At 45.9% G+C, this 27,699-nt stretch overlaps 1 protein-coding gene across 1 annotated transcript; it reads left to right on the top strand.

Annotated features, from left to right (window-relative positions):
• The first annotated feature begins 711 nt into the window (after positions 1 to 711).
• LOC106859064 (sodium/hydrogen exchanger 2-like) lies at positions 712 to 27,699 on the top strand. The gene is made up of 12 exons (XM_088173481.1): positions 712 to 967; positions 2,318 to 2,781; positions 3,500 to 3,750; positions 6,936 to 7,153; positions 10,547 to 10,743; positions 13,859 to 13,948; positions 16,117 to 16,187; positions 17,214 to 17,378; positions 17,794 to 17,908; positions 19,392 to 19,526; positions 24,404 to 24,476; positions 25,919 to 27,699. The coding sequence occupies exons 1-12, from the start codon at positions 712 to 714 to the stop codon at positions 26,062 to 26,064; spliced, it is 2,181 nt and encodes a 726-aa protein (XP_088029607.1). The 3' UTR covers positions 26,065 to 27,699.

The following is a 27,699-nucleotide window of genomic DNA, read 5'->3' as shown; positions in this document are numbered from 1 at the left end:
GCAACTACCTTTATTTTCCCATTTTTCCAACTGTTCTGAGCAACTCGGTTTTTGATGCTGTTTTCAAGAGAGATGAAGTGAACTGTTCCTGTTAATCTTTTTTATAGGAAGCTTTTAGCAATTGTAGGACTTTATTTGTCCCACACAGGTGCCCTCTGTTCCTGCAGCTCTGTATTTAGCCCAGCAAACTGGATGATTTGCTTGTTTTACCAAATGAAAACTGATTTCCAGTAATGTTTGTGTTGTGTTCTTCGTGTGGGCACTGCAGAAATCCAGGGAAGCCTCCTGTGTGATGGAGCTGTTTTGGGATGGGGTTTTCTATGGGACCTGTTCTGTCAAGTCTGTCTGTTCTAACAGCAGTGAAGGTTATTTTTTCTCCCTCCTAGAGAGGTTTATGAGGGACTGGGAGCCAAAACACATCAAGAGCTGGGACTAAAGTGTGAGTTATACCATTGGTCTGAGGGCACACGAGGAAGCAGCCACAGGAGGAGCCCCTGTTTGGGCATGTGGCACCAAAAAAGCCCCACTCTACAGTGGGATCTCCTGGCTGGAAACTGATGGACCAGAAACTGATGGATCAGGGAGGGAAGCCAGCCTGAGGTGCAGCATTTGCTCCTCCCTTTGCAGCCTCCCCCACGAGCACCAGTGTGTCCAGCAGCACTTCCAGCCATTCACCCTCCACTGCAGGAGCAGCCAGCAGCTTCCAGGGACATGGAGAGCCAGGGACACAGAGCTGCAGCTGTCCTGGCTGGGTCCTGCCTCTCCTGCATCCTCCAAGCCCCCCGGGTGGGAGCCCTGCAGGAGCTGCAGCTGGAGGATGCAATCCTGGAGAACATCAGCTGGGCTGCCGAGGATGCCCAGGGCAACGACACCTCAGAGCACCCCTTCTTCTCCCTGGATTACCAGCACGTCCAGGTCCCCTTTGAAATCACACTCTGGATCATGCTGGCATCCCTGGCCAAGATAGGTGAGGCCTCCTGAGAGGATGAGGAGGGACAGGGAATCTCTATGGGGGTGGTGTGGGCAGGGGTGGCCCCTGCCAAACCCTTGGAATTCATGCACCGTGTGCCAGAGCTGGAAAACAAGTTGCATTTCAGATTGGAAATGATGGTTTTCCATCTAGAAATTCACACCTGGGAGTGCTGTTGCTTTTAGAAAGAAGAATATTGGGTTTGCAGGAGGTGGAATTTGATTTAACTGCAGGACAAAAAAAGGTGTGAGTTCACCTTGATTCCACTCTGTGCAGGTGGTCCACTGACATCTTCATCTTAAAATGAAGGTTCCTTATTCTTCTAAAAGTGCCCTGTGTCTGGCCAAGGAAAATTCCATCTATGGCCAGGGTGTGACACAGCCTAAAATAAAATCTCTGTGCATTAATTGTCTGTGCAAAGTCATCTCAGAAAGATTTAAGTTATGCAAAGTACCTGATCTTTACATCTTTTCCTCTGAAAAACTGGGCGCACAAAAGTGAAAATTATATAAAAATATTTTTCCCCAGGATTTGTCTTAAATGCTGTTAAATTACCAGTATAAAACTTATTTTACAGCATTTTTTCTTGTATTTCATTTCCTCAGAATGGAGAAGTCTCTAAGATTTGGTTTGATCAGAATTTTTCAGATGGGAAGGGTCTTTTTATCTGACTAATTTCATGTTACATAATGAGACCTTAATTCTAGTCACATGCATGAAAACAACAATGATCAGAGATTAAAAAAAAAATTAAATTAAATTAATTAATAAAATTTTAAAAAAATATTTGTTTCAATTACTTTTTCTTTTAATAGCTCACCTTGTAGTGGTTGTTCTGATGTTGGACATTACACAAGACAGGCTTGATTGGACATTTTTTAGTTTTAAATGCTAATGATTAAATACTATTAAAAGTGGACCTGTTTATAATTAATGGGAAAGCTTCTTGTGATTTTAAAAAAAAATTTTATAGAATCTGTTTTGTGTTTAAAATTAGACATTGCTATTTCTGTTAGTGCTGAAGATGGACTGCTGACTAGATGACATAATTAATAATTCCAAATGCTATTTTATTTATGCAGATTATTACTTTTTATTTATTACCTCCATATATCTCTCTAACCTTATGCTATGGTGAAATGAGGTCTGAAGTGACAGTAATTTGAGAAAATTTGGTATTTTCAGTAACTTTTAGATTTTCTGCCCAAATTCTGAGCAGCCTCACCCTCTGTGAAGGGCGTGAATTTATTTGTGCTAGTCTGAGGTGTAACCTGCTGCCAGTGGGAGTGTGGCAGGGTTTGAGAGTTTGGGTTGATAGCACCAATTCTTTCTCCGTGTGCCCTCCAGGCTTCCATCTCTACAACAAGCTGCCTTCTGTCGTTCCCGAGAGCTGCTTGCTGATATTTGTGGGACTCATCATGGGGGGAATCATCTATGGATTGAACGATAGGTCACCACCAGTGATGGACAGTGACATCTTTTTCCTCTACCTGCTGCCCCCCATCGTGCTGGACGCCGGCTACTTCATGCCCAGCCGCCCTTTCTTCGAGAACATCGGCACCATCCTGCTCTACGCCGTGGTGGGAACCATCTGGAATGTTTTTGGGATTGGCTTTTCCCTGTATGGGATCTGCCAGGTGAAAGCCTTCAGGCTGCAGGACGTGTCCCTGCTGCACAACCTCCTGTTTGGCAGCCTCATCGCTGCCGTGGACCCCGTGGCTGTGCTGGCTGTGTTTGAGGAGATCCACGTCAATGAGAAGCTGCACATCCTGGTTTTTGGGGAATCGCTCCTCAACGATGCTGTGACCGTGGTAAGGACCAGCCTGAACTGGGCTATTGAAGCTGCAGAGGATGGTGATGGAGTGATGGGATGGGAGATCTCAGCCTGCAGAAAAGGAGGCTCAGGGAAGGGTTTGTTTCCCTCTACAGCTCCTTGAAATGAGGCTGTAGCCAGGTGGGGGTCGGTCTTTTCTCCCGGGGAACAAGTGACAGAATGAGAGAAAATAGTCTCAAGTGTCACCAGGGGAGGTTTAAATTGGCTATCAGGGAAAATTTCTTCCTGGAAAAGGCAGTCAAGCTTTGGCACAGGCTGCCCAGGGAAGTGGTGGAATCACCACAGCTGCAAGTGTTTAAAAACCGTGTGGATGTGGCACTTGGGGACATGGTTTGGTGGTGAACATGGCAGTGCTTGGACTTGATGATTTTGGAAGCCTTTTCCAACCTCAATGATTCTGTGATTTGTTGAGAGAAAAGGCATCAACAGCTCCTTCTAGCAGAGGACTTCTGGTCCAATTCTCTGGCCTGAGGTCCTGGGCAGCATTCAGGTGAACTTAGAAATCTTCAGGTTTCTCTTTTACTCCGTGTCTGGGGACAGAAATGTCTGAGGGCCACAGCAGTCCCCTGATGGGATCCAGACCTCCTGGGCAGGAGGTGACACTGCAGTGGCAGAAATCCCAGCAGTGTATTTGGTGTCATGACCACATCTGGTGAACATTTAACAGCTGTTTCCCCTCTTTCCTTCCCCCCAAGGTGCTCTACAAACTCTTCCGCTCTTTCTGTGAGATGCCAACCATCAAAAGCGTGGATGTTTTCGCTGGAGTGGGGAAATTCTTCGTGGTTGGGCTGGGGGGAGTTTTAGTGGGGCTGAGTTTTGGGTTCACTGCTGCCTTCACCACACGTTTCACCAAGGACATCCGTGTCATCGAGCCCCTCTTCGTGTTCCTGTACAGTTACCTGTCCTACCTCACTGCTGAGATGTTCCACCTCTCCGGCATCGTGGCGTAAGTGAGGCCTGGCACCTCCTCCCTCCAGGAAAACTTCCTGCCTGTATTCACTGAAAAAAATACCCCAAAACGTTTTAGAATTTGGAAATCTGTGTCTGACAAGGAGCAGGGCCCTCTCCAAGCATCACTCTGTTTCCCAAATTGCACATCGGTGGCTGGTGTAGGATTTGTGTAGATTATTGAGAAACGTTTGTTTGAGCTCTGTGGTTTTTTGTTTGGAAAGCCTGGATGTTCCAACAGTGAGATGTCTGGTAGGCTTGGCAGAGCCAGAAGAAGTTTTTTAGCTTATTTTGTTATTTTCCACATGGCCCAGTCAAAACCAACATGGGAAGAGTTACGAGGAGGATTTAGTCAGCTCCTTGGAAAGGTTTGGTCTGGGTTTGCAGCACTTCTGTCCTCACATCCCCTTCCCCATCTGCATGTCCTGCCTGGCAGCCCTTGGTGTGACAGAGCAGTGAGTGATGGGACAGGAACTGAAGCCTGAAATATTCCTGCTTTTTGGGAGCAGAGGATTCTAATGGGAACCTCTGCTTTGGAGATCCTGACTTGGCTCCAGAAGCTCAGGCACAGCTCGTGCCTGGCCTCGGCTGTCAATCAACAGCTCTGTCTCCAGTAACACTGGGAATGTGCTGGCCAATTCCAGACAAAGCTGTCAGAGATCATTCAGTTAATTTAATTTTCTTTTAACTGGGTAGATCTTTCAATAAAACCAATAATTTTGGGCCAAATCCTTTAGATTTAAGAGACTAATTAAGCTTTGTACTTAACTTGTCAGACATCTCACTGTCAGAGCAGATGCTGAGATTAAAATAGCCAGAAAGACCCCAATATTCACCAAAATCTCACTGTAGAAAGCAGAGAGAGAGGAAAACCAGAGGGATCCAGCCCTCCTGGATTCTGTGGGATGGTACCTATGGAGTGAGGTTCTGTACCCAAACTGAGCCAGCTGCTTCTGAGGACCACAACCCTTTAATATTCCCCCAAAGACACCAACATGCCCCTACCCTGCATCAGTGGCTGCAGTGTAAACAACCGTGCAGCTGATGAGAATGAGGATAAAAAGCAAATAAAAAAATGAAGTGGGCTCCCAGCTCAGCACAGAAGTATCTGGGAGATCTATTTTAAAACTAATGATGTTGCTTGGGATATAAACCATTCCTACGTCTTGCAGATTTTGTTTCCTCAGCTGGTTAATAAGAGCAATATTTGAGTGTTACTGAAAACAATTCCAGCTCTGGGAATAGGTAGGAAAAGCCTATTTATAGGAATGCAAGACAGAGCAGTGAAATAAATATGCTGCATAATCATCGTGGAGCAGAAAACATTCAATCCTAATGGTGTCTCCTTCTATCAATCACAATCTGCTGTACCCATTATGGAACCCATTTGCTGTTCTTTTGAATAATACATTTTTTTCTAAAGCAAAACAATGGCAAAGGCAGCTGATTCCTACACTGTGCCCTTCTAATTGCCAAATTATAAATGCCTCTCTTATAGATCTGGAGTTCAAACAATTCATTCTGTTGTGGCCAGGGAATACTGTATTATAAGAAGCAGCTTTTGGCAGTTTGTTTCTTTGAAAAATAATTTGATTGCCAAAAAAATCAATTCTACATAGTCCAAAAAATATAAAAAATCTGAATACAGCTCAGTCTGTGAAACTGTTCCGTAAATGGTTTTTAGTTTGATTTTTTTTTTCCTTTCTTATTCTCTTTTTTTCCCCCTGCCCCTTGCCCTGGTGGTAATGTCCATCTTTAGCCTGGACAAGTTTATTCCCTTTCTGTGACCCTGCTGTGATCCCATGTCCATTCTCCAGTAAGCATTCCCAAACCACAGCTCTGGAAGTTACTTGCCCATAAGTACTTGGATTTTTTGTATTTTTACTGTAACTCTATTCCCCACTATTTATTGAGGCAGACACAGAAACTGAAGAATTTATTATTTTTTTTCAGTCTGTGGTTCCAGTTTCTGTTGCTCTTTCTGGCAAAGCAGGTCAGATCTAAAAAGGATAAATCAAACCAGATCTGTATTAGAATATTTTTATGTACTGGTACATTTTCTTAGGAGATGAAAGATGTGAACTCAAATATTTGGTGAAATAGGGATTTGAATCTTGGTCTCCTGCTGCTGGATAACAGAGGATCCCATTCCTCAGCAAAAGCTGCATGACTTTCCCAGTTCTGACCTTTCCTATCCTCTGCTTTTGCCACCAATCCTCTCCCTAAAGCCCAGTTTTAAATTCAAACAGACTCAAATATCTGTGTCTTCAAAATAATGTGAAATGTTAGTGAAATTCTGGGGTTAAACAGAGTATTTTCAGTGCAAAGCAGTAATTGCCTGGCAGTTCTCTGAGCAGCTCTGAGTTGATAGTTCTGGGTGAGCCACCCCCTCTCTCAACACCTTTGTTTGGGTCACTTACCTGTCCTGGTCACAGCAGGTGTGGCCAGGTCACACCCAGAGCCAGGGACAAGCCCAGGATCTGCTTCCCTGTTGGCTTTTCTGTGATCCAGCATTGTGATGTTCTCTATGGAAGCAGTTTTCAGTGCAAAAAAAATATGGATGGCCTTACCAAATGGCACTGGAAGTCAGATCTTGGAAATTTAAAGCCCTTTTTCTATTTCTGCTGCAATATTTAAAACAAAAAATGTTTTGGTCCAGATTAAAATATTAAAAAAATGGAGCTTCAGTGCTTTGAGCACTCAATTGTTTTGATCTCCTAGGATTGCTGGCCTGAAAATGTATTGATTTGAAAAGCTGATGAATTAGGATAATGCCATGTTCTCTGGAACTTGAAGAGCCAATTACCCATGAAAAATTGCCAGGCAATTGCAAGGTCAGAGTTCAGCAAAGTTAAAGAACTGGAAATGGTGTGTGAGGATGGGAAGAGTTGGGTGTTAGTTGGAGGTGTTGCTTTGTGCTCTGATAAAATGCAACAGGTGATTAATTGTTCATCTGTTAAAATCCAGATTTGGACATTTTGGGCAACTTATAAAGTATTTTATTATCCTAGTGGTCCTGATTCTCTTAGCTTGATGTAGGAAGCAAATCATCCCTCAGTGCAACGTCTGCAAACACCAAGACTTGATGAAACCCACTTTTTTCATTCCTGATGTGTCCATTTTCCGTGTCGAAGTAGAAAAACATATTGTTTCTTTTCCACTGCTTGTCTCCCACTTGCTCAGCATCATTTCCTGTGCCATGGGCATGAAGCGTTATGTGGAGGCCAACATCTCCCTCAAGTCCCACACCACAGTCAAATACTTCATGAAGATGTGGAGCAGCGTGAGCGACACCCTCATCTTCATCTTCCTCGGGGTTTCCACCATCGGAGAAAACCACGAGTGGAACTGGCCCTACATTTGCTTCACGGTTATTTTCTGTCTCGTTTGGAGGGCACTTGGTAGGGGAAATTGGAGATCTTGGTTTTTCGTGTGTGTTGTTGTTTGTGGGAGTGAGGAATGAGGAATGAGGTGAGGGGGTGCTCTGCCCTTCCGTCAGCCTTTCCTGCTCTCTCTGCAGGGTGATTGTTCCAGATGGGAATGCAGGGACTGGACTGGGACATCCCAGCCAATGCTTCCTGCTCCTCCATCTCACTCAATTCCAAATCTTGCATTTTGCTGCAGTTCCCTGCTCTGTGCACTCCCTGGTGCTGCACAGAAGCTCTCATGAGATGGGTTTTATCAATGTCTCTTTTTTTGTCATGGTCTTCCTTTACCCATGATCTCCTCTTCTATTTCAGTGTTTTTTAGTCCCTTGGTATTCTCCCAACAGAGGGAATCTGTAGGTGCACACCTTGGGGTGAGAGATCCATGAATTACCTCTGACCCCATATTCTGAATTAGGGCAGTTTAAGGGATTTAATTCATTAATTCATAACAAGCTCGTGCACAGCAGCATCCTTCACTGGGAAACTGGAGGAACATTCCAGTAGCTGTCCTGGGTAGGTGGGATTTGGGTCCCAAACTGTGATCTAGACTGTCCAGGTGGCCTTTTGTTATCTCCATGGATGGAGAGTCTACAGCATCCCTGGAAAACCTATCAGGGTGTGTGACCAACCTCACAGCTTGGTGATAATGAGGAGCAAGGCAGGAAAATACTCTCCTGATAACTGATCTCTGCAGTTTTTTTAGCCACAATTACGATGAAAACTCAAGTCCTGGTTCCAGAATTCCCTGGGATCCCATTTTCATGCATTGGAAATGACCAGAAAAAAATAGTTGTGCTGTGTTTCCATTCTCCTCAGTTGCATTTTGTGCTGACTCCTTGCTGGGAAAGGCTGGACCTCCATTCCTCTTACACAGTTTGGCACCTAATGAGTGCAGAGTGCCTCAGTTATGGGTATATTTATATATAATAACAATATTTGTGAAAATAACAGCACGCATTTTTGGCAAAGAATTCGAGAGCTTAAAAACATTCAACAGGATTTATGTTTACAAACCAGTGAGTCAAGCACTGAACTCGAATTTGACAGACACTTCAAGAAATTGTTTAAATAGGTTAGGCCATGATTAGCAAGGCAAAGCAGAATTGGATTTATTAGCTGTTAGGACATGCCAAAGTTTGTTTTAATAACTGTGCACCATACTTAGAAATGTGTTCATTAGTCAGTTTTTTTGTACATTCAAATGTTTTATTCCCATTAAGTGGTTTCTCTTAAACTATTTGCTCAGATAATAGGAGTTCTCTGTGAGTTTGATTTTTAAATTTTTTTTTTAGTTCAAAAATTCTTCATTGCAAGATATAATAACATAACAATGCTACAAAAGCACCCCAAAAATCCTCCCTAAGCACAGCCCTTCTGAGAGCAGCTTAAATTATGCAGCACATTATTAGGGAAAGGGCTCAGGCTGCAGCCACCCTTTTCCAGTCAAAATCTACCTGGAATTAAATAAGAACACACAAAATAAGAACACTCAGAAATTGTCTGCGTGGTCCTGAAGATGTTCCTGTCCTGCAGCACCTTCCTGGGAAGCTGGGAGGGTGACAGCTGGGAAGGGGCTGCACCAAGCCAGACTGGGAAACTCCTGCCTGGAGGAGATTAGACCTTGGCCTGCTCAGAGCCACCCAGCAGCTCTGGGATTAATTAATAATTAATTAATAATTGGGTAGTGAGGAAAATTTCTTCATGGAAAGGGCTGCCCAGGGCAGTGGTGGAGACAACAGCCCTGGAAGTGTCCAAAAAACGTGTGAGTGTGGAACTTGGGAACATGGGTTAGTGGTGGCCTTGGCAGGGCTGCAGGAATGCTTGGAGGATGATCCTGGGGGGCTTTTCCAATTGTAACAATTCCAGGATTCTGGAGGTGCTTGAGGCACTGATCCAGAAAAGGGAGGTGTTCCCACACTTCCTTGCAGGAATTTGGGATTTCTGGGTGGGCAGTGCTGGGACTGGTGTGTGAACTGTACCCCAGTCCTTCACAGAACACTCTCAGTGCTTTAAATGTTTGAGAGATGATTCTGCTGAAACCTGGGGAATTCCTTTGGTATGAGGAAGATCCTCTAAAAAGGAAAATAGAGCCCTTGCAGGGCAGCACTGGGGCTCTGCTGATATCCAAACCCTGGGGAGATTTCCTCCTGCTCTTTCCCGAGGTATCTGCAGGAGAAAATACATTCTGCTCAGAATGATTAATTGTATGTCATCTCTTGGAGCAAACTGGCCTTGAATTAGTTTAGGGAATGCTAATAATAATTTATGAGGAAGGATTAAATTAAGACAAAGGCCAGGATATCAGCTCAAGTAAATTTTGTTCCTTTAAATCATCAGCACTGCCTGAGCTGTAGAGTAGGGGTGGATATGATCTGAGGGAGGCTTTGTTTTATTTATTTTTTAAGTTGCAAAGAACCTTGACAGCCAAGTGCTTCCCATCTGCTGGTCTGGGCACCAGTTCTGCAGAGCTCCAGAGATGGGGAAGGTGTCACAAGGTTCAGTTAACTGAGTTCCCTATTCCCAGTCATCCCCAGCTTTTTGTTTTCTTCAAACTCCTCCAATATACAGTCAAAGTTCAGCTATTTTTAGCTGGAGGTGTGTGGGAAGATGTTTGATATGTACATAATAAATGCACTGTTTTTATTTCTTTTACAAACACCCTCTAGAAAAGCAACAGTGCTGTGGCTCCAGCTAATTCCTAACAAAAGTCAGCAATGGGTGGTGCCATCAGTTCTCAAAATGGTTGTTAATCTTTGGGAAATGGGATGTTTATCACATCCATTGGTATTAAAATCACTGCCTACTGATTTAAGGCCTGACTTTTTGTACCTTTCTGCATCTGTTTGTGCATTTGCAAATGGTTGTAAATCACAGCAATAGCTGTCACCTCACATGGCCTTCAATTTGTACAGTATAAATCTGAGGGAAAGAAATAACATTAACACTGGTGGAATAGAGCTACTTATCCAAGCTACTGCTTGGAAACTTCAGCAAATAGGAGGGCAATTTGTGGCTGAGTTGTTGCTGATGATTTGTAACCTCAGCAATTCAGTCATTTGTTATCATCAATTAGAATAAACCAATTAATATTTCAGGACTGTAGCCAGTCAATCTTTGTAATCCCTCAAATTAGAAATATGTTGGGGATTAGGTTTTATCTGGACAAAGCAAATTTCAACCTGCTAGACCCGACTGGAAGAAAAATTCTCCAGTGGCATATTGGAAATATCCCCCCTTGTGCCCTGGCTAGCTCCCTGTAGTTGGTGTTTACCAATTCTCTGATGTTTTACTGGAAAATGTAAGACTGAGTTTTCTCTAATTGTTCTGTTTGACTGATGTGCCTCAATTTACCTTCCTGCTTTTCAGGGGTTCTTGTGCTGACTTTCTTTGTGAACAGATTCCATGTGAACACCATCACCAGTAAGGACCAGTTCATCATTGCCTATGGGGGGCTCCGAGGGGCCATTTGCTTCTCTTTGGTTTTCCTGCTGCCTGACTTCCACAGGAAAAAGCTCTTCATTGCAGCCACAACTGTTGTCATCCTCTTCACCGTGTTCATCCAGGTAAAACCAGAACTGGGCACACACTGGGGATTCGGTTCCTCTCCCTCATGCTGGGGCTGTAAGTTCTGGTGCTCCAACACTGAGTTTTAAGGAATTGTGGTGCTCAGTAGGAGCAGCAGCTCCCAGCATTGCTGTGACATCTAGTGGTAAAACCACTCCTGCAGCTTTTTGTGGGATGAGGGGCTGGGATGTCTCTCTGCTCTTCTCTGACCAGCAGCAAGTCTCTAAGAGCTTCTCTAAAATACAGCTTTAGTTCACCTGGCAAACACTGCCACGTTTGAAGGAGGATGTGATGGAAAAATTGGGGTTGTCTGGTGCTGAAGTGAGCAATGATGTCCTCTTGCTCTTTATCCCAAAAAGTGAAGAGTGGGTCTCCATAGGACTGAAGAGAGTGGGATGTGGAGGTCAGGGAAAGATCTCGTGTAGAAAAACTCCCTTGTGAGCAGCTGGCCGAGGACACGAGGTCCATGTGGAGCTGCTGAGCAGGAGCCACCCTCGTCCTGCCCTCGGATGGAGGGAACAGAGGAATTTCTGGGCTTTTGGGAGATGGTGGCTCGTAGCTGAGCATCACCCTCAGAACAAATCCCTCCTGCTTTCCCTGACAACCCCTCAGGTGGGTGTGGAGCACTTGGACAATGCGGAGGTTTGCTGTTGATTTTGCTTCCCCACATCCACCTAAATCCTCATCCTGAGCTGGAAGAGTGGTGGAGGAGGGATCAGAGTGTGCTGTGCTATGGGATCGGGGTGGGACTGGGCACAGCATCGGCCTGAGAGGAGAGAGCAGGGGCCAGGCCAGGGAGGGGGAATGTGTTTAGGTGAAGCTTGACAAGCTTTAAGATGCAAATGTGGGTGAGAAATTGAAAAGCCGCGGTCCCCAGGCACGTCCGCTCATGCAGAGCCGCTCTTGAGCCAACACAAAGGTTGTTCTAAGGCAGCAGCTCCAGCTTGGGGAAATCCTTCCCGGGGCTGGGAAAAGAGCTTTTGTGTAACCTCAAAGCTCAGCTGGTGATGTCATGCCCGTGCAAAAGGGTGAGAGTTAAACAGGGTCCCCATGTGGCCAAAGAGACCCCCTGACCCTCATCCGTTCAGGGGAACATTGAGGAGCAGAGGGGCTCCAGGGACCTCCACGACAACAGGGAGAGGAAAAAAACCCCGAAAAATTACTTAAAACCTGAGGTAGGGAGATATTGCTGGAGCTCAGCACAGAAAAGGTGAGTAAATGTAGCAGAACCTTCAAAAAGCTGGGTTTGTAAATCAAATTTGTGGTGCTGCTGCCAGGCACATCGATGGATGCATTATTGGGGGGGGAATATTTTTACCATCCCAGCATCATTCTGTGTGTGGAAATGCCAAGAGAAATACTGGCTGTGAAACAACTTCTCTTCATAGTGGACATTTTTGTTCTTGTTTTATGCCAAATGTTTTCTATATATTCACAGTGACCTCAATATTGACTTGATGGGGAGTGTCTGTGTCAAAGTAGGACAGAAACGAAGGCAGAGGTGATTTGGGCCCTTTTATCAGCAAAGCATCTTGTCAGAACTCAAACCTTCCACATCCTATAATTCCATTGGAAATCCTGCCCCTGCTGGCTGGAAACCCTTGTGCCACAGAGGAATGACCACCCATGGCTCTATCAGTGCATTCCACAAGCCAGGAAACTCCTCTCTTTTGGCCTTCCTAACCCAAGGCTCTTCCCACAACGAGCCTGGTTAATCATTTTGAGGAGGTTGGCTGAGCCATTGTCAAGTCCTCAGTGCCTCCCAGCAGGCTGGATATATGCCATGTGGACCAGGAAGTTCTCCAGGGAGCTCTCTGGGCTTAGCTGGAATGTCACAAACCCCCCACATTGTTCTCCTTCTTGGTGTGGTTTTAAAATCAAATACTGTTGGAAGTTCACTCACTCAACCTACTGGCCCCTGACCTCTGCCATGAAGTTCTGAGCAAATGTAATAATTGTGAAGGGGGGAGGTTGGTTGATGCCTGCACTGTCCCACTGGGTTTCTGGAGGTGGAAAATGTTGTGTGAGCTGTGGCAGAGCTGTCAGACACTCCCTGGGAAGAGTTATCCCTGGTGGGTGGAGGAGCAGCACGGGGGACCTGCAGGTGTGCTGTGAAATGATGTGTGGCCTGGAATGACACATGGGATTCCCATAACAATCCCAAATGCTGCTTTAAAATGGAAACAACTGTGACTGATTATCTAGGAAGGCAAGAGGCCAAATTGCACAGTGCCTACTTAATTTTTTGTAATATCTGTTATTTTGGAATTTGTGAGTTCTGTGTTATTGACTCCGAATAGCGACACATTTTTTATTGCTATTAGCTATTAAAATGACACATTAATTGTTTCTGCAATTAAAAATGTGTTCAGTTCTCCTCCGTGCCAGCATTTGTGACATTCAGAAGTCATAAACATCAACTACTCCATCATTTTTGCTGTAAACATGTCCTAGAGAAGTCATTTCATCCAGGAGCCGGACTAAGAAACACCACAGCAGCATTTTAGTTCTCTCACGAGGCTTAAAGGATATTAAAACTTTTCCCTTGACCCTTCCCACCAGGTGGATGCTTTGATTAGGAAACTTAGCCAGTGGCTGGCCATCAAAGATCGCTGGGGTAATGGTGTGTGACACACGGTGCTTAAGGAGTGAGCAGACAATTGCTGGCAGAGGCTCCGTGCTGAGAAATCTCAAGGATTATCCTCACTTCAGGCATTTGAACTTGGATTGTTTCAAGCCCCTTTCCATCTGGGAGGCCACGAGCAACAGCAGACCACAGGCTTGACCTTGGAATTATTGGTTGGCTTTTTGTGGTCTCAGAGAGGCTGGAGGAGGCCAGCAGAGGTTTCCTCCCCAAATCCTCCGTGAGCTCCCATTGACAGATTCCTACCAGGAGCAAACAAAGTGTTTGGGGTACACCTGGGAGAACAATTTCTGGTCCTGTTGACGTTTTGCAGGTTTTAACCTGCCAGGAAAGCAGGGCAGGTGGGAGAGGCTGCTCAAACACCAGAACAAGGTCGCTGTGGCTCAGCCCCACGCTGGTGGCTTTTGTTGCAGTGCAGGAAAATGGGGTGTGAGGAAAAGCTGATTTTTGTGTCGGTGGTTCCTTTGCAGGGAATGACCATCCGGCCCCTCGTTGACCTGCTGGCTGTCAAGAGGAAAAGGGAGAGTGCTCCCACCGTGGGAGAGCAGATCCACATTCGGGTAAGTGCAGCAGCCCTCAGCACACAGCCAGAGCTTTGTGATACCTTCTGGAATGTGTGTGTCTCCAGGGACCCTGCAGATCTGCAGTTTTACCCAGTTCCTCTGCAGGTCAGCCCCTTTCCATGTTGGAAGTCCTATTCAGGTTCTTAACCATGGGTTATTTTTGTATTGGAAGAGCAGCCATCAATCAGGCTGATGTAACATCAGGTAGTGCACAAACATGAGAGAAAAAAATGATTTCTTGCCCAAAACTTTAAGCTCTGACCTAACTCCAATTTCTCTAGGCTCTGGAACGAGAGAAAGAAAGAAAATGAGGATTGGTTGCTTTCAGGATTAGGAAACTCCGTGTGTTCTCCAGTCCCAGCACTACCAGTGGTTTGGATATTTTTGCAAAAAAATGAGGAAAGGGAGGATAAGGTTGGTGCTATATTGGAGGGAACCTCTGAAGTGCACCATCCTTGGAATTATTCAAGGCCAGGCTGGATGGGGATTGGAGCCACTTGGGATAGTGGAAGGACTCCCTGCCCATGGCAGGGGTGAGGTGAGATGAGATGAGATGAGATGAGATGAGATGAGATGAGATGAGATGAGATGTAAGGTCCCGTCCAACCCCAACCATTCTGTGATTCTACATCCATAACCCAAAGGTAGGATTTCATTTTGTGTTCTCACCACCCAAATGTTGGAGTTTGTAGTCATAGAGGACTTCAGCTCCATGAGATCAGTTGCTCTCCCACTCAGCTGAGCCTTTGCATTTGCATCTGCATTAAGTGGAAAATTAATATATTTCTGAATCTAATTGTTCAGTCCCAGCCACATTTCTGTGGATATAGCTCCTTCAGGAATATTATTGTCATTGTCTTCTTTAGCAATAAAGCCATTGGGGCTGAGGACATTTGTAAAACCTGTTTGGCATCCTCACAATGGGGTTGGACTGCAGGGCTTTGTCTGAGGTTAACACAACAGCTCAGGAGGCTGAGGAGCCTTTTCCAGTCATGAACAGAAAAGACTTTGTTCTTTTGTTAGGGTGTGAATGGTAAATCATCTCAGAAACGTGTTTATTAGGAGATGTGAGCTGAAAATGCAACAATTAAGTTGAGAAGGTAAAAAATGCAGATAGTTGGAAATCAGGGATGCAGAAGCCAGAAGGAGTTTTCTTCCTCAAATTTATTTTGCCATCTGGAGAGCTGAGATATTCTTGCTCGCAGGAGCAATGATCTGAGTGTGTGAGTGTGATTCCAGAGAATCAGAGTAGTTTGGGTTGGAAGGAACCTTAAAACTCATCTCATTCCACCCCCTGCCATGGGCAGGGACACCTTCCCTTATCCCAGCTTCCTCCAAGCCCAGTCCAGCCTGGCCTGGGACACTCCCAGGGATGGGACACTTCAGTGCTTCCCTCCAGTGTCGTGTTTGTGGAACACACAGCTGCCAACAGCCATGTGAGGGCACTAAACCCACACCAGGCTGAGCCAGCTGCTCTGAAACTTTTCTGTCTCTGACCCCCCCAAAAAGATAGTTTAAAAAAAAATTAGAGCTATAGGAAGTTGGAGGGGCAGCAGAGCACAGCCCTCTCTCAATTTAGAGATGCCACTAGGAGGGAAAGCAATTTGGGAAATTACAGGGATTTAATTTTTAGGTGGAATACCCAACAAGGCTGGGATTTTTCATATAATTTTAAACAATAATAGTGTATTTATATAAAGTATAATATGCTGATTTCATTTAGAGGGAAATATCTAGGAGAAGGCAGTATTTACTACTCAAGATTAACATTTTTGTGTTACCTACATTTATACCCTGAAGATACTGATTTCCTTAGACAAATTGTCTTCAAAAACCCCAAAATAAGCTTTTCCTGCTGGTCAAGACCCAGAGGGCAGAAGATGGGAGCCACCAGCCCTCCTGTACCTATCCCAGAGAGCACATTCACGGCCCTCAGCATTTATTCTCTGCTTGCCCACATTTGAAAAAAAAAAACCAAACACTCATTGTGCTCCAGCACCAATGGATGAGTGGATAGAGAATTATCCCAGTGCTTCTCTCCTTGTTTCCCAGCTCCATCTCCTGAGCTGGAAGCATTTTCTGTTGTTTGTGTGGCTCTTGCTGTTTGCTGCCCGGGTTCATCAGGTATGCAAGTGATGTAAAGTGAAATCCTCTCTCCTCTTTAGTTCTTGGATCATTTGCTGGCTGGCATTGAAGATATATCTGGACACTGGGGACAGTATTACTGGAAAGACAAGTAAGGATTTGTCAAAATACAACTGTGTACACGTGTAGGAAAGAAGAAGAGGTTGGTTTCTATTCCCAAAGTTTCTGCTGTGGGCAGCTGGGTCTTGTTCATCCTCGTGGCACAAGGGAGGTGACAGAGGGGCAACTTTACCTTGTCCAAGGGGACACACCAAGTTTTCAGAGCACTTCCCTGCTAGCAGACACCTCTTGTGCATCACCCTAAAAAAAGATCCTTTCTCCTCTCCCGTTGTGTTTGTCCCTTCTGGCCCAAAGAAATCTGCTGGAAGTGCCATGGCCGTGACACACAGGCTGTGCACAGTTAACGTTAAAGAGCTGAGTTTGCAGCACTGCTTGTTGTGGACTGAAATTCCAGAGGATCTCTGCAGATTCCTGTAGCAAAGTGTTGAATTTTCACTGAATTCTGGGAGTTTGTACATTTTAAAGTTTAAAAAAATGCATCAGGATTTAAATAAAAATTATAAATACTATAAAATATGCTAAAAAAAGACAATCTGTTCCTTGGTGGTCCAGACAGAGATGCAGCTGGTAGAGATTTTTAGGAATGCCTATGCTTGGAAGTGCCACTAGAGGGTATGGGAGTCACTGCTGCTGAGGAGCATCCTGGCTCCTTGAGAGCAGATCTTAGAGAGATTGATGATCTCAGAGGTCTTTTCCAACCTAAGTCATTCAACGATTTGAGCAGAAAAGAAGAGGAAACGGCTCAAGAGGGAATCTGGAAGTGTTTAAATCTGTGGCTGCTGCATGTGCTTGTAGCACTTCTGGAAGAGTTCATGATGTATCTGGCACTTTTTTGTTGTATTTAGTGAAGTTTTAATATTTTGACTCATACTGTAATGCAGAAATAATTAGGGACTGGCCTCTTGGACCATCGATTTCGGAGGAGGAGTTAATGGGATATAATGGAATTTAATGGAATATGGGGCAGCTGTGGGCTATGACCTTGCTGTTGCTCAGGTCTGTTGGTGCTGGGCAGTCAGAGGAGAGGCTAAACCCATCTGGTTTTGTTCTCCAACAGACTGGAATATTTCAACAGCAAATACCTGCAGAAGATCCTGCTCAGGGAGTACGACCAGCCCAAGTCCAGCATCGTGCTGCTCTACGAGAAGCTGGAGCGCAAACATGCCATGGAGCTGGCCCAGGCTGGGCAGCTGGGCCACGGCCCAGCCCACCCCTCCTTCCTGTGAGCAAAACCAGCTCAAACTCAGCAGCTGGGGGGCTAAAAATGATGGGCTGGATGAGCATCACCCAGCACTGATGGTGGCAGGTGGAGGGTCACCCGTGTCCCCGTGAGTTACTCTGAGGAAGAGGCTCCTGGCCAGTTTTGGATGGGGTTGCACTGTTAAATGTTGTGGGTGGCCACTTCAGACCTCACAGATGGTTGTGCTCTGCCACAGCTCCCCGTGGCTCTTTGTTTGATCCACCAGGGACAGCCCAGCTCTGATGCAAATGCCAAATTCCTGCTTTTCCTTGAGCTCCATCTGCAAGGATGAGCTGTTGGCCATGCTGGCTGTGGTGGGATCCCAAAGGGACACTGAGATTTGGGGATGCACTTCTTGTGCCTCTTCCAAAATAAGATGTTCTGCTTTCCTTTGCAGCAGCAGTGACAGGACTGTCATAACAGACCAAAAATTGGAGGACACTCTAAATCCTGCTGTCCTGGACAACATACAGGAAATATTGGCGAGGAACCTGTACCGGATCAGGAGGACGGTACAACTTCTCCCTCAATCCATATTTTAAGTGTCCAATAACACAAATTTCCTCGGTTATCCGAACAGCCTGAGCAGATGTTATGAATATTTCCATAATTACCCAGGATGTCTCTTTGTGAGCAGAGAATAGTTGGCTGTGTGGAGCCAGATCCAGTTTCCAAGTCAGTGGCACATTTCTGTTTGCTGCCTGACAGCTTTTGAAAGGTTCACCCAGTCAGCCTATAATTTCATGGAATATTTTCGGCATCGGTACCCGGCAGTGAAAAGGAGAAAGGAGGAGCACGTGGGACTTCAGGCTCTGGCTTAGCAGATCCAGCAGCAGCTCCTAGGGCAGAGCAGGGATGGGGTTATCCTCATGGTACGTTTTTTCCCATGGAAGAGAGGTGTGAGTGGGAATTAATCTGCAGAACTTTTAAATCCACCCAGCAGTTTTGCCATGGAACTGGCACCAGTGGTTAAAGGGCATAAACCCCACTTTGCTGTTTACAGAATCATGGGTCATGTCTGGGGTTTCACACAGCACCTGGGCCTGTGCATTGCAATTGCTGTTTGTAGGGAGACCTAGCCTTAAAATCCACCTAAGCCTTTGTTTTATGGGTACACCCAAACCACGGAGTCCTTAGGGGTGGGGCTGGTGTGGGCAGCTCAGCACAGAGGGATCAGCCTTCCCCACCTGGCCCTTTGGTGAGCTGAGGGAAGCAATGGGATAAGGCTGAGAAGAGACCCATGGACATGGGGAAGGGATGAAAAGCGGGCACAGCTCCAGTTTGTGCTCAGCCCTGCATTAATCCAGCCTAACCCCTTGTAGTGACAGAGAGACTTCAGCTTGGCTGGGTGGTGGCTTTTGAAGGAGGATTTATGGTTCCCATTGTTTGCATGATTTATATGGGAAGGAGAGGTTAATACAAAACTTTGGGGGCTGAAGCTGTGAAGGCACCTGGAGCAGAGTCACTGCACTCCTTCTGTCACCTGGACTACTCAGTCCTGTCATCCAGTGATTTCTTGGATGACTTTTGAGATTTTGGAGTCCCATCTCCCTTCTGTGGCTCTTTCCATCCCCACCTCTCCTAAATCAGTGTATGGGCAGGATGGCTGCAGGGGAGGAGGATCCTGCAGGGAGGGCAGGGATGCTCCCCTGTCGCTGTAAGGCTAGGGAGCAGAGAAAAAACACAGCAACACAGGCTTCATCCAGAAAGCAGAAGAAGCAGTTTACTGCAGGAGTAGGCACGTTTTTATAGACTGGTTCGCTGAACCAAGGATAGAATAAGCTCATTGGTCCAAGGAAGGCAACACTTCTTGTAAACACGCTTTTACCAAAACATCACCTTCCTCACACTCCTGTCCACACCACCAGGTGCTAAACTTCGTTATTAATTCTTCCCCTCCTGCCTTCCTTTGAGCAGCTTGGGAGAACTCAAATTGCTGTTTTCCCTGGCTCTCACCAGCATCCACACTCCCATGTGCTCTGTGTGTGCCTGCAGGGCCCCGCGTACAACAGGCACACCCTGCCCGGGGACAGCGAGCCCGCCGAGCGAGCCAAGGAGATCCTGATCCTGCGGCACAAGAGCCTGCTGCTGGAGCTGAGCGGCAGCGACACCTGCGGCTCCAGGAAGGAGGTAAGAGGGAGCACAGGTGAGCACAGGTGAGCAGAACCACGCCCAGGCTGCTTCCCCCCCCCCACAGCCTGCCTCTTGCTGGTGGTGTTCCCTTCAAAAGGCAAATCTTGATGCTTTAAATTACACTTTAAAAAAGGGGTCTCAACCCCAAATCGAGTTCCAATGAATAGGAAAAATAGCAAGGGAAGATCTCCCCAGCCCAGCTCCTGGCAAAGTGAGGAGCCATCCCCAGCACAGCCCCATTCAGTGCTTTGGGAACACAGACTGGGAAGGTTCTTTGCTGAGCAAATCTTACTGACTGGGCTTCACTCTGTGCATTCTGAGGTCTTGGTTTTCCCCTGGGAGATTTCAGCGAAGACAGAAGTTTGTCTCCCCCATTGTTAGTGGTCCAGAGGGACTGTAAATATTTGAAACTACTCCATGTTATTTTCCTCCAGCTCTTTTGAAGGAAGCATTTTTGTCCTCTTTCTTATTCCTTCTGGAGGTGAGTTTGTTGGTTTTAAACACATTTACTGGACAGGCTTGAAAGAAGTAAAATAGAGGGAAATTTTGCTTACCAAATTCCTGTAAGAAACAAAAATTTTTCCAGTTTACTACTGACATAGCTCTGTGGTGGTTTATGTTCTGAATCAGAGGAGGAACAGGGTTACTGCAACGTCTGGGCCTGATGAAGACTTTCTGCTTTAGGGAAATTGGTGAGAGACTCTGGGCCAACATTTAGCTGTGGAAAAAAACGTTTTCTAGGAATGATGCATGAGGAGCAGGCTTGGTCTTTTCAGTTCCTCCCATTCTTTGTAACTCTTTAGAGGAAAAGCATTTAACCCTTGTCATATTTTGCTCCTGAATGCCCAGGTCAGCAGCAGTGCAGAATCACAGAACATCCAGAGTTGGGTGGGATTGATGAGGATCATTGAGCCAACTCCTGGCCCTGCACAGAGCAGCCCCAAGAATCCCACCCTGTGCCTGAAAGTGTTGTCCAAATACTCTTTGAGCTCTGAAAGGGTTGGTGCTTGCAGTAATTGCTGAGCCATCCCTAAATTTCACTCACTTCTCTGAATTTTAGATTTTGATGGCTTGAGCTGGAGCACTGTCCAAGTGTGAGCTGTGATCTCTAATCTGAGCAGCCAAGCTCCATCACTGAGGAGAATAAAGTGACCTTTTAGAAAGAAATAAATTACCCTCCCCTATTTAGACAGTAATTTTCCATGACAGCACAAGAACTTGGGGGGTGCTGTGGACTTTTTCCCACTGCAATTTCCTTGTGGAAATGCCAATCGTGGAGGAGCTCACTGAGAACAGCAGCACCAAACGCTGCTGGTGCTCAGCTCTTCCTTCCCAGAAAGGTGTTCTGGCTCTTGCAAACAACTTAAAGGATTTAATTTGATCATTTACATGCTGATTGGTACTTACAATTCAGAATAGATAGGCAAGAACATGGCATGTTCCTGTAGAACATTTGGTATAATTAAACTTCAAAAGAGCAACATCAAACTCTGGCTGATTTTGAGCACGACGTTCCCTACTTTAAGGATATTTGATTGTTAACCCTTGTGCTCCTGCTTTCCCCTTCTCTGCTGCATTTGGTGGAAAATTCAGGAGCTTTGGGAAAGCTGTTTGTCCTGTTTCTTTGAGTGCTTGCAGCTGGGCTTTGGGGAAACAGAATAGTTTTTGGGGGAATTGCAAAAGAAACAGGATTCACTCTATGTCTGAACTGACTCGTGGATGATGGAAAATGTCCTCTGAAGGTGGGTAGTGCCCTGGGGATGATGGAAAATGCCAGTTTGATGCTAAATACTGAATGTTGTGTCATTGGAGCCACTTGTTGGTGCTGCTCACACCCCCTCACTGCAGCCTTGTGCCAGATGAGGGCCAGCAGATGTAAATCCCAGAATGGTTTGGGCTGGAAGGGACCATAAAGGTCATCCAGGTCCAACCCCCTGCCGTGGGCAGAGACACTTTCCACTAGACCAGAATGTCCTGTCCAAGCTGGGAGCTGATAGTGAATACTGGGAGCTGATCCCAGTGACACCTCTAAGGGCGGCTCCAACCCAAAAACCATCCCTCAGTGCCCCAAAAGACAAGCCAGGCCTATTTTGTGTCACCAGCAGCTTTTCTGCTAATTTCTAAGAATTTACTTGAAATTACCTCATTTACTGTGAATAGAAATAAAATCATGCCCCAAAGCAATGGGATAAGGCTCTAACAGAGCCCTGAAATATTAACACCCTATTAATTTTATATATATAATATTATATAATATTAAGGAGGGCGGGTGAATGCTCTTACTTTGTGCTGTAGGAGGACAGATTGCAGAATTTGTCAGCAGAAAGAAGGAACACTGTGCTGAAAAGTAGATTTTAGCCTATTATAAGCAGCTCAATACTTACCAGTTTTGGGGAAAAAAGGAGCTACTCATATTTCTTCCATGCCAAATTAAAAAGAAAATTATATTTTCCTGATTTTAAAAAACTATTAATGAAAAGTGTCGATAGTGTTAGAGATTTTTGTGATTGTCAGATATTCCATCTTTTGTAGTCAACTAAGGGTTTGGTCTTCCAGGTTTTGAGTCAGCAAGGAAAACTCGGATGCTGTTGCTCCCCTCCCTTTTTCTATTCTACATCTCACCACGAGATGGAAGTATTACAACTGTGTTTGCAAACCCAACTGGAAATCCAGGACAGGAAACAAACTTCCAGCAAAGGGCCACGAGACCCCTGTGGGGCTGGTGAAACTCCTGCAATTCCATTGCCAGTCTTGGAAAAAGCTTTGGTGATGCCTTGAGCATTAGAAGCTGAGGGAATAATTCAAAAATCCCTTTGGTTCAGTAGAAACCTGGTTTTTGTTTGGTGAGCGTCTGTTTTTCTTTTATAGTGAAGCTGCTGGGAGCTTTGCTGTTAAATGTGAAGCTGTTGTAGCTCAGTTAAACTCATATTTTATTATGGGCTGGTTGGTCTTTCCCCCCCCCAAACAAAACCCAGGGATGTGTGGGAGAACATCCTCGTGTGGCTTGGTGGCTTCACCAGGCTGGGGAGGAGCCGAGCTCACCCTGGCTGGACAATCCTTCTCCTTCCACGGGAGAAGGCAAAGCCCTCTCCAGCATGGACACAGCTCTGTGGCCAGCGCCAGGCTTCAGCCAGCAGGGATTTGGGATTGGAGTGGGATGATCTTTGAAGTCCCTTCCACCCCAGACCACTCTGTCACTCTGAGCCACCTCTGCTGGGTGGCTTTAGGAGCCTTAGGGGTCTCCTGCAATTGAGATGCTTTGCAGCAGGGAGAGGAGGATCTCGGAGCCTCCTCCAAGGAGAGTTTGGAGAGCAAGCGGTGAAAAAGCAGGAGAAGCAGCAAGAAAAGAACAATCCTCCTCCCTCTGGAGCAGGTTAAATGATTTACACCAGGCAGAAGGACCTTGGCAGGAGAACGAGGTGACTTCAGCTCTGAACCACAGCCCAGAGGATTAACTCCAAGACTATCTATTTCCAGCAGAAAGTTCTCCTTCCTCTGCCTAAGGACAAAATTCCTGCTGAAGGCTGCTGCTTCCTGGAGCTGTGCATCACTGCTGGCTCCGAGCTCTGGCCACATTTGGGGCTTGCCTTATTTCAGGCAGGGATCCAGCCCAGCCTGAGCTTGGCAGGGCGGATTCTGAGACCCAGGACAGTTTTTATTTACCACGGAGCACCCAGAAAATCCTTGCACCTGTAGCCAGGCAACTTGGTCCTCTTTTCTCCTGCCAAAACACGAGTGCACTCCCCCAGAAGGAGCTTATTTGGAGCTGCCTGTGAGCCATGTGCGTAAATGACACAGTGCCTTTGGTAATTATGTCGGAGCCCTTTCATGGAGCATGCTCTGAGAATCATTAAATGCCCCTGGGAATGGCTTTCCAGGGAGCCGGGCACTGCTGCTGGAGCTGGGCAGGCATTGTTATTAAAATGGTCAATAAAAGTGAGAACAAGGGATGGAGGGCAGCGGTCCTCGTTAGGGGAGGGAGGAGAACGAACCGAAACAAAACAGAAAACCAGGCTGGGAGGTGTCCAGAGTTATTTTGGCAGTCTGGGTTTCTGGACCGAGGTGCCAAATCACAGCTGCGTGAGAGACTTATTCCCAGTTTACAGAGGCACCGAACAATCCAGGCGGCTTTGTGCTACCTGATTTTTATTTTTTTCGTTCCTATTTTTTTTTGTCCTGGAGGGTGGAGATTAGCAGTGGAGTGAAAGGACAGGGAGCTCGTTAGTGCCAGCTCGTTACCTGCCTCCTTGGCCTGCAGCCAGCGTGGGGGAGCAGCCAAGGTGAGAAACATCCATATCCTGGGGACAGCTTTGCCTTCTGCACTCCCTGCCCCATTCTCCCAGCTCCAGGGCTCCCATCCTCTCTGCTGAACCATTCCTGGGCAGCTCAGACCCCTTCCAGAACTCAAAACGTAATTGCTGTGTTGTGCAATTTTAATTCTTTAAGCCTCTGACACTGGCTCAGTTTTATTTCTAAATTCTTGACAGTCCATAAAGAGCTTCCAGCTTGTTCAGAGAAGCTGTGGATGCCCCATCCCTGGAAGGGTTTTAGGCCAGTTTGGATGGAGCAGCTTGGTCCTGTGAGAGGTGTCCCCACCTACAGCACAGGGATTGGAATGGGATGATCTTTAAGGTCCCTTCCAATCCAGGCTATTCCATGATTCTGTGTTGTAGCAAATCAGCATCTGCAAATACTTCCTGCCATCTCTTCAGTCTGTTTTTAACAATCCTTCTTTTTGTTGTTGTTGCTTATTTTCACATGCCAAAAGTTAAACGATGGGGAGTGGTATCCTTAGGGATTGCAGAGGGTTGGTTCATGAGGCAGGAGTGTTGTGAGCAGGTTTCACAAGGCACTAAATTCCTTCTCTCCCCCAGTCCCAGAAGGAGGACTCGTGCTCGGCGCAGGGCGAGGCCCCCCCGCAGCCCAAGCTCTGCCGCTCCTTCACCGGTGAGTTTGGGGGGCTGGGGGTCATTCCCTGCCTCCCCTCCTCGCCCTCATCCCCCTGGAATGGCCCAGCAGGTGACAGGGAGGATGTGGGACAAAGTGGGGCTCCTTAAATGAGCCTCATGGGTGAGCAAGGAGAGCCGAGACCTTCCCAGCCCCAGTGCTTCCTCTCAGCCCAACCTGAGATTGGTGTGGATGGTTTGGGCCATCCCAAAGCCATCTAATCCAAGCCCTCTGCCACAAACAGGGACATGTCCAACTAGGTCAGGTTGTCTCATCCGATCTGGGATGTGGGTGTTTTAATCCACAGTTTACCAGGAATACTGCAGTTAGATTTTCCTGAAGAAAACCATGACTGTAATCAGGGAAAATGATATAAAACATTGTTTCTAGGTAAATTTTTTTCCACCCCAAGGAAAGCACGAGCACCATGGTCCCTGACATACAGTGGTGACAGAGCAGAAGGAGATTGTAACCCTTCTGTTGTGGTGGCATGTTCATCTCCATAAAAAAGTCCCTTAATGTGACAATATGACATTCCAGGTGCTCCAACAGGACACCTGCATTTTCCAGAGCTGGTTTAAGGTGGTCACCAATGTGAATTTTTGCTCTGCAAAGTTGCAGGTGAGGACTGACAAAAAAATGATGATGATATTGATCCAAATACTTTATGTATTTCAAAGTGGAAACCCAGGTTTAAATTACCTCTTTTGGCTTTGTCTTCCATGGAAACACTGATCTTTGCTGATCAGTGATCCTGTTTTAATTGGGAAATGATTCTTGGAGTGGAATATCTCATCCCCAAAGAGCACATGGCCACCTTGGTGTTTCTTTATTCCCGCTGAACCACAAAAATGGGTGGTTCCCATGGTGTTTTCTGTGGTGTTTCTCATGGTGTTTTCCATAGTGTTTGTTTCTCATGGTGTTTGTTTCCCATGATCTTTTCCTGGTGTTTCTTATGGTGTTTGTTTGTCATGGTGTTTTCCATAGTGTTTGTTTCTTATGGTGTTTGTTTCCCATGATGTTTTTCCTGGTGTTTCCCATGGTGTTTTTCCTGGTGTTTCCCATGATGTTTTTCCTGGTGTTTCTCATGGTGTTTGTTCCTCGTGGTGTTTTTCATGGTGTTTTCCATTATGTTTCCCATGGTGTTTTCCGTGGTGTTTCCATGGTGTTTTCATTGTGTTTTCCATGTTGTTTCCCGTGGTGTTTCTCATGGTGTTTGATTCCCATGGTGTTTGTTTCCCATGGTGTTTCCCATGTTGTTTCCCATGGTGTGTGCTTTTCATGGTGTTTCCCTTGGTGTTTGTTTTTCGTGGTGTTTGTTTTTCGTGGTGTTTCTCGTGGTGTTTGTTTTTCGTGGTGTTTGTTTCTCGTGGTGTTTCTCGTGGTGTTTCCCGTGGTGTTTCCCGTGGTGTTCCTCACGGTGTCTGTGTCTCCTCCCACAGTGGGGAACACGGAGAAGGTCCGGGAGGTGAAGGAGAGCCGATCCAAGTCCGTGTGTGCCATCCCACCCACCTGGGGCGCGACGAACGAGCCGAGTCTGGAGATGCACAAACACAAGGGCTGCTCTGGCTCCCCAGGAGGGCTCTGACTCCTTCAGGGAGCTCTGCTCAATGTGTAGATAATGTAAATAAGAAGCACATTGGAAAGGACAGCGTGGGCAGGGTGGAATTTCCAGAGTGGTTTGCGTGGAAAGTCGCTGTTACTGCCCAGCGCTAAACTTTTAGTGGGAACTGAGGGAAAAGATGCCCAGCTGAGCACCAGCAATGCCAGGGAATGGCTGAGGGGGCATTTCTAAGGAATTTCTAGGAAAAATTAACCTGTTCAGTCTGGGGAAATTGCTGATACTGCAAGGAAGGATGTTTTAATAAGGTGAGATATGAGATCTCATTAGTTTTCAGGGATAGGCTAAACAGCAGGGAACATTTGGGTTATAGGTTGGGAAAAACTTGATAATCTCAAAGCAGATTTTATTAGGGGATGGAGGAAAGAGCAGAAACAGCAACAGATTTCTTGTGCTCCTCAGGAACTGATGGATCCTGGCTATGACCATTGATCTCATGAAGCCCAAAGTTAAGTGACATAGTTAAGAAAGGGGTTGTGTCTTATGTGAGGGATTGTCCCACACCCAGTTCTGCTAGTGAAAAATTATTGCAGCTGAGTTAAATATGTTCTTACCGGTTTTAAAAAAATTAAGGAATGGTTCTCCTCAAAGTTAAAATGAGGAAGCTCCAAACCCTGTAGTGATACCAGGAGATGAGGGTGACAGCCCTTAAATAGATGGGAAAGGTTTCTGACATGGTTGGTTGGTTAGATTGATCCTGTAAAGATAATTTGGGATGCTCTGTGCTGCCATAGCTGGGCTTAGAGGGGTTTGGAAGTGCCAAGAGGGTGACCCAAACCCTGGCTGCTTCTCCCAGGAAAGGGGTGAGCCCTTTGCACAGCAGATGCAGGTAAACTCCAGGGATAACCTGAGGAAGACAGACAGCCCCAGCTTTGGGTAATTTTCTTTGAAATTCCAGGTAAGTTCAAGCTTTTGAATTCTTGTCCTTACTGAACCTGACAGGACAAGTTTTAGTTTTGTGTTGACATTTTTCTTTCTCTTCTCCTTCCTCTGATCCAAGAGTGTTTAATCTGAACAAGTGGCTCCTTTTGAAACAGCATTAAAAGAAACTGTAGGAATTCACAGACTCCTCTCCATTATATTTTTGGGCTCTCAGAACCAGTCCCCTGTGTGCAGAAACACTCCCTTAGGAGACCCCTGCATGATGCATTGGGGCTTTTATTTTAAATTAAAGGCACAGATTTGTGTGTATTTGCTTTGTAATGATCCAAGGCCTCATTTTCTTCTGAAAAAAACCCTTTATGGTGTCCTGGCATAAGCTGAAGTGGTTCGTGTTGACTTGAAGGTCACCTCATCACTGGAAATTCACTTCATTGCAAAAGAAAATTGGAGATTTTAGCAATAGATGTGTGTTTTAAGTGTGCATATACATATATGTACATATGCATTGATTTTAATATAGGCTCAGTGTCATCCTCAGTTAATTTATTACAATTTTGGTTTGTTTCTTAGTCTAATCCATGTGCATGGATTTGGCTGTACTTGGTTTAGAAAACAGCCCATCTTCAAGTATGTTGTGATATATGATACAATCGAAGACATTTATGAATATGTTGAAGTGTTCTGTGCTTCTGTTTCAATTAAACTCGCTGTGTTATGGGA

Source organism: Sturnus vulgaris, chromosome 14 (genome assembly GCF_052056855.1).
Source record: "Sturnus vulgaris isolate bStuVul1 chromosome 14, bStuVul1.hap1, whole genome shotgun sequence".
NCBI classification, from domain to species: domain Eukaryota; kingdom Metazoa; phylum Chordata; class Aves; order Passeriformes; family Sturnidae; genus Sturnus; species Sturnus vulgaris.
Note: the sequence above shows the minus strand (reverse complement) of the source record. Positions and strands in the feature narration are given on the sequence as shown.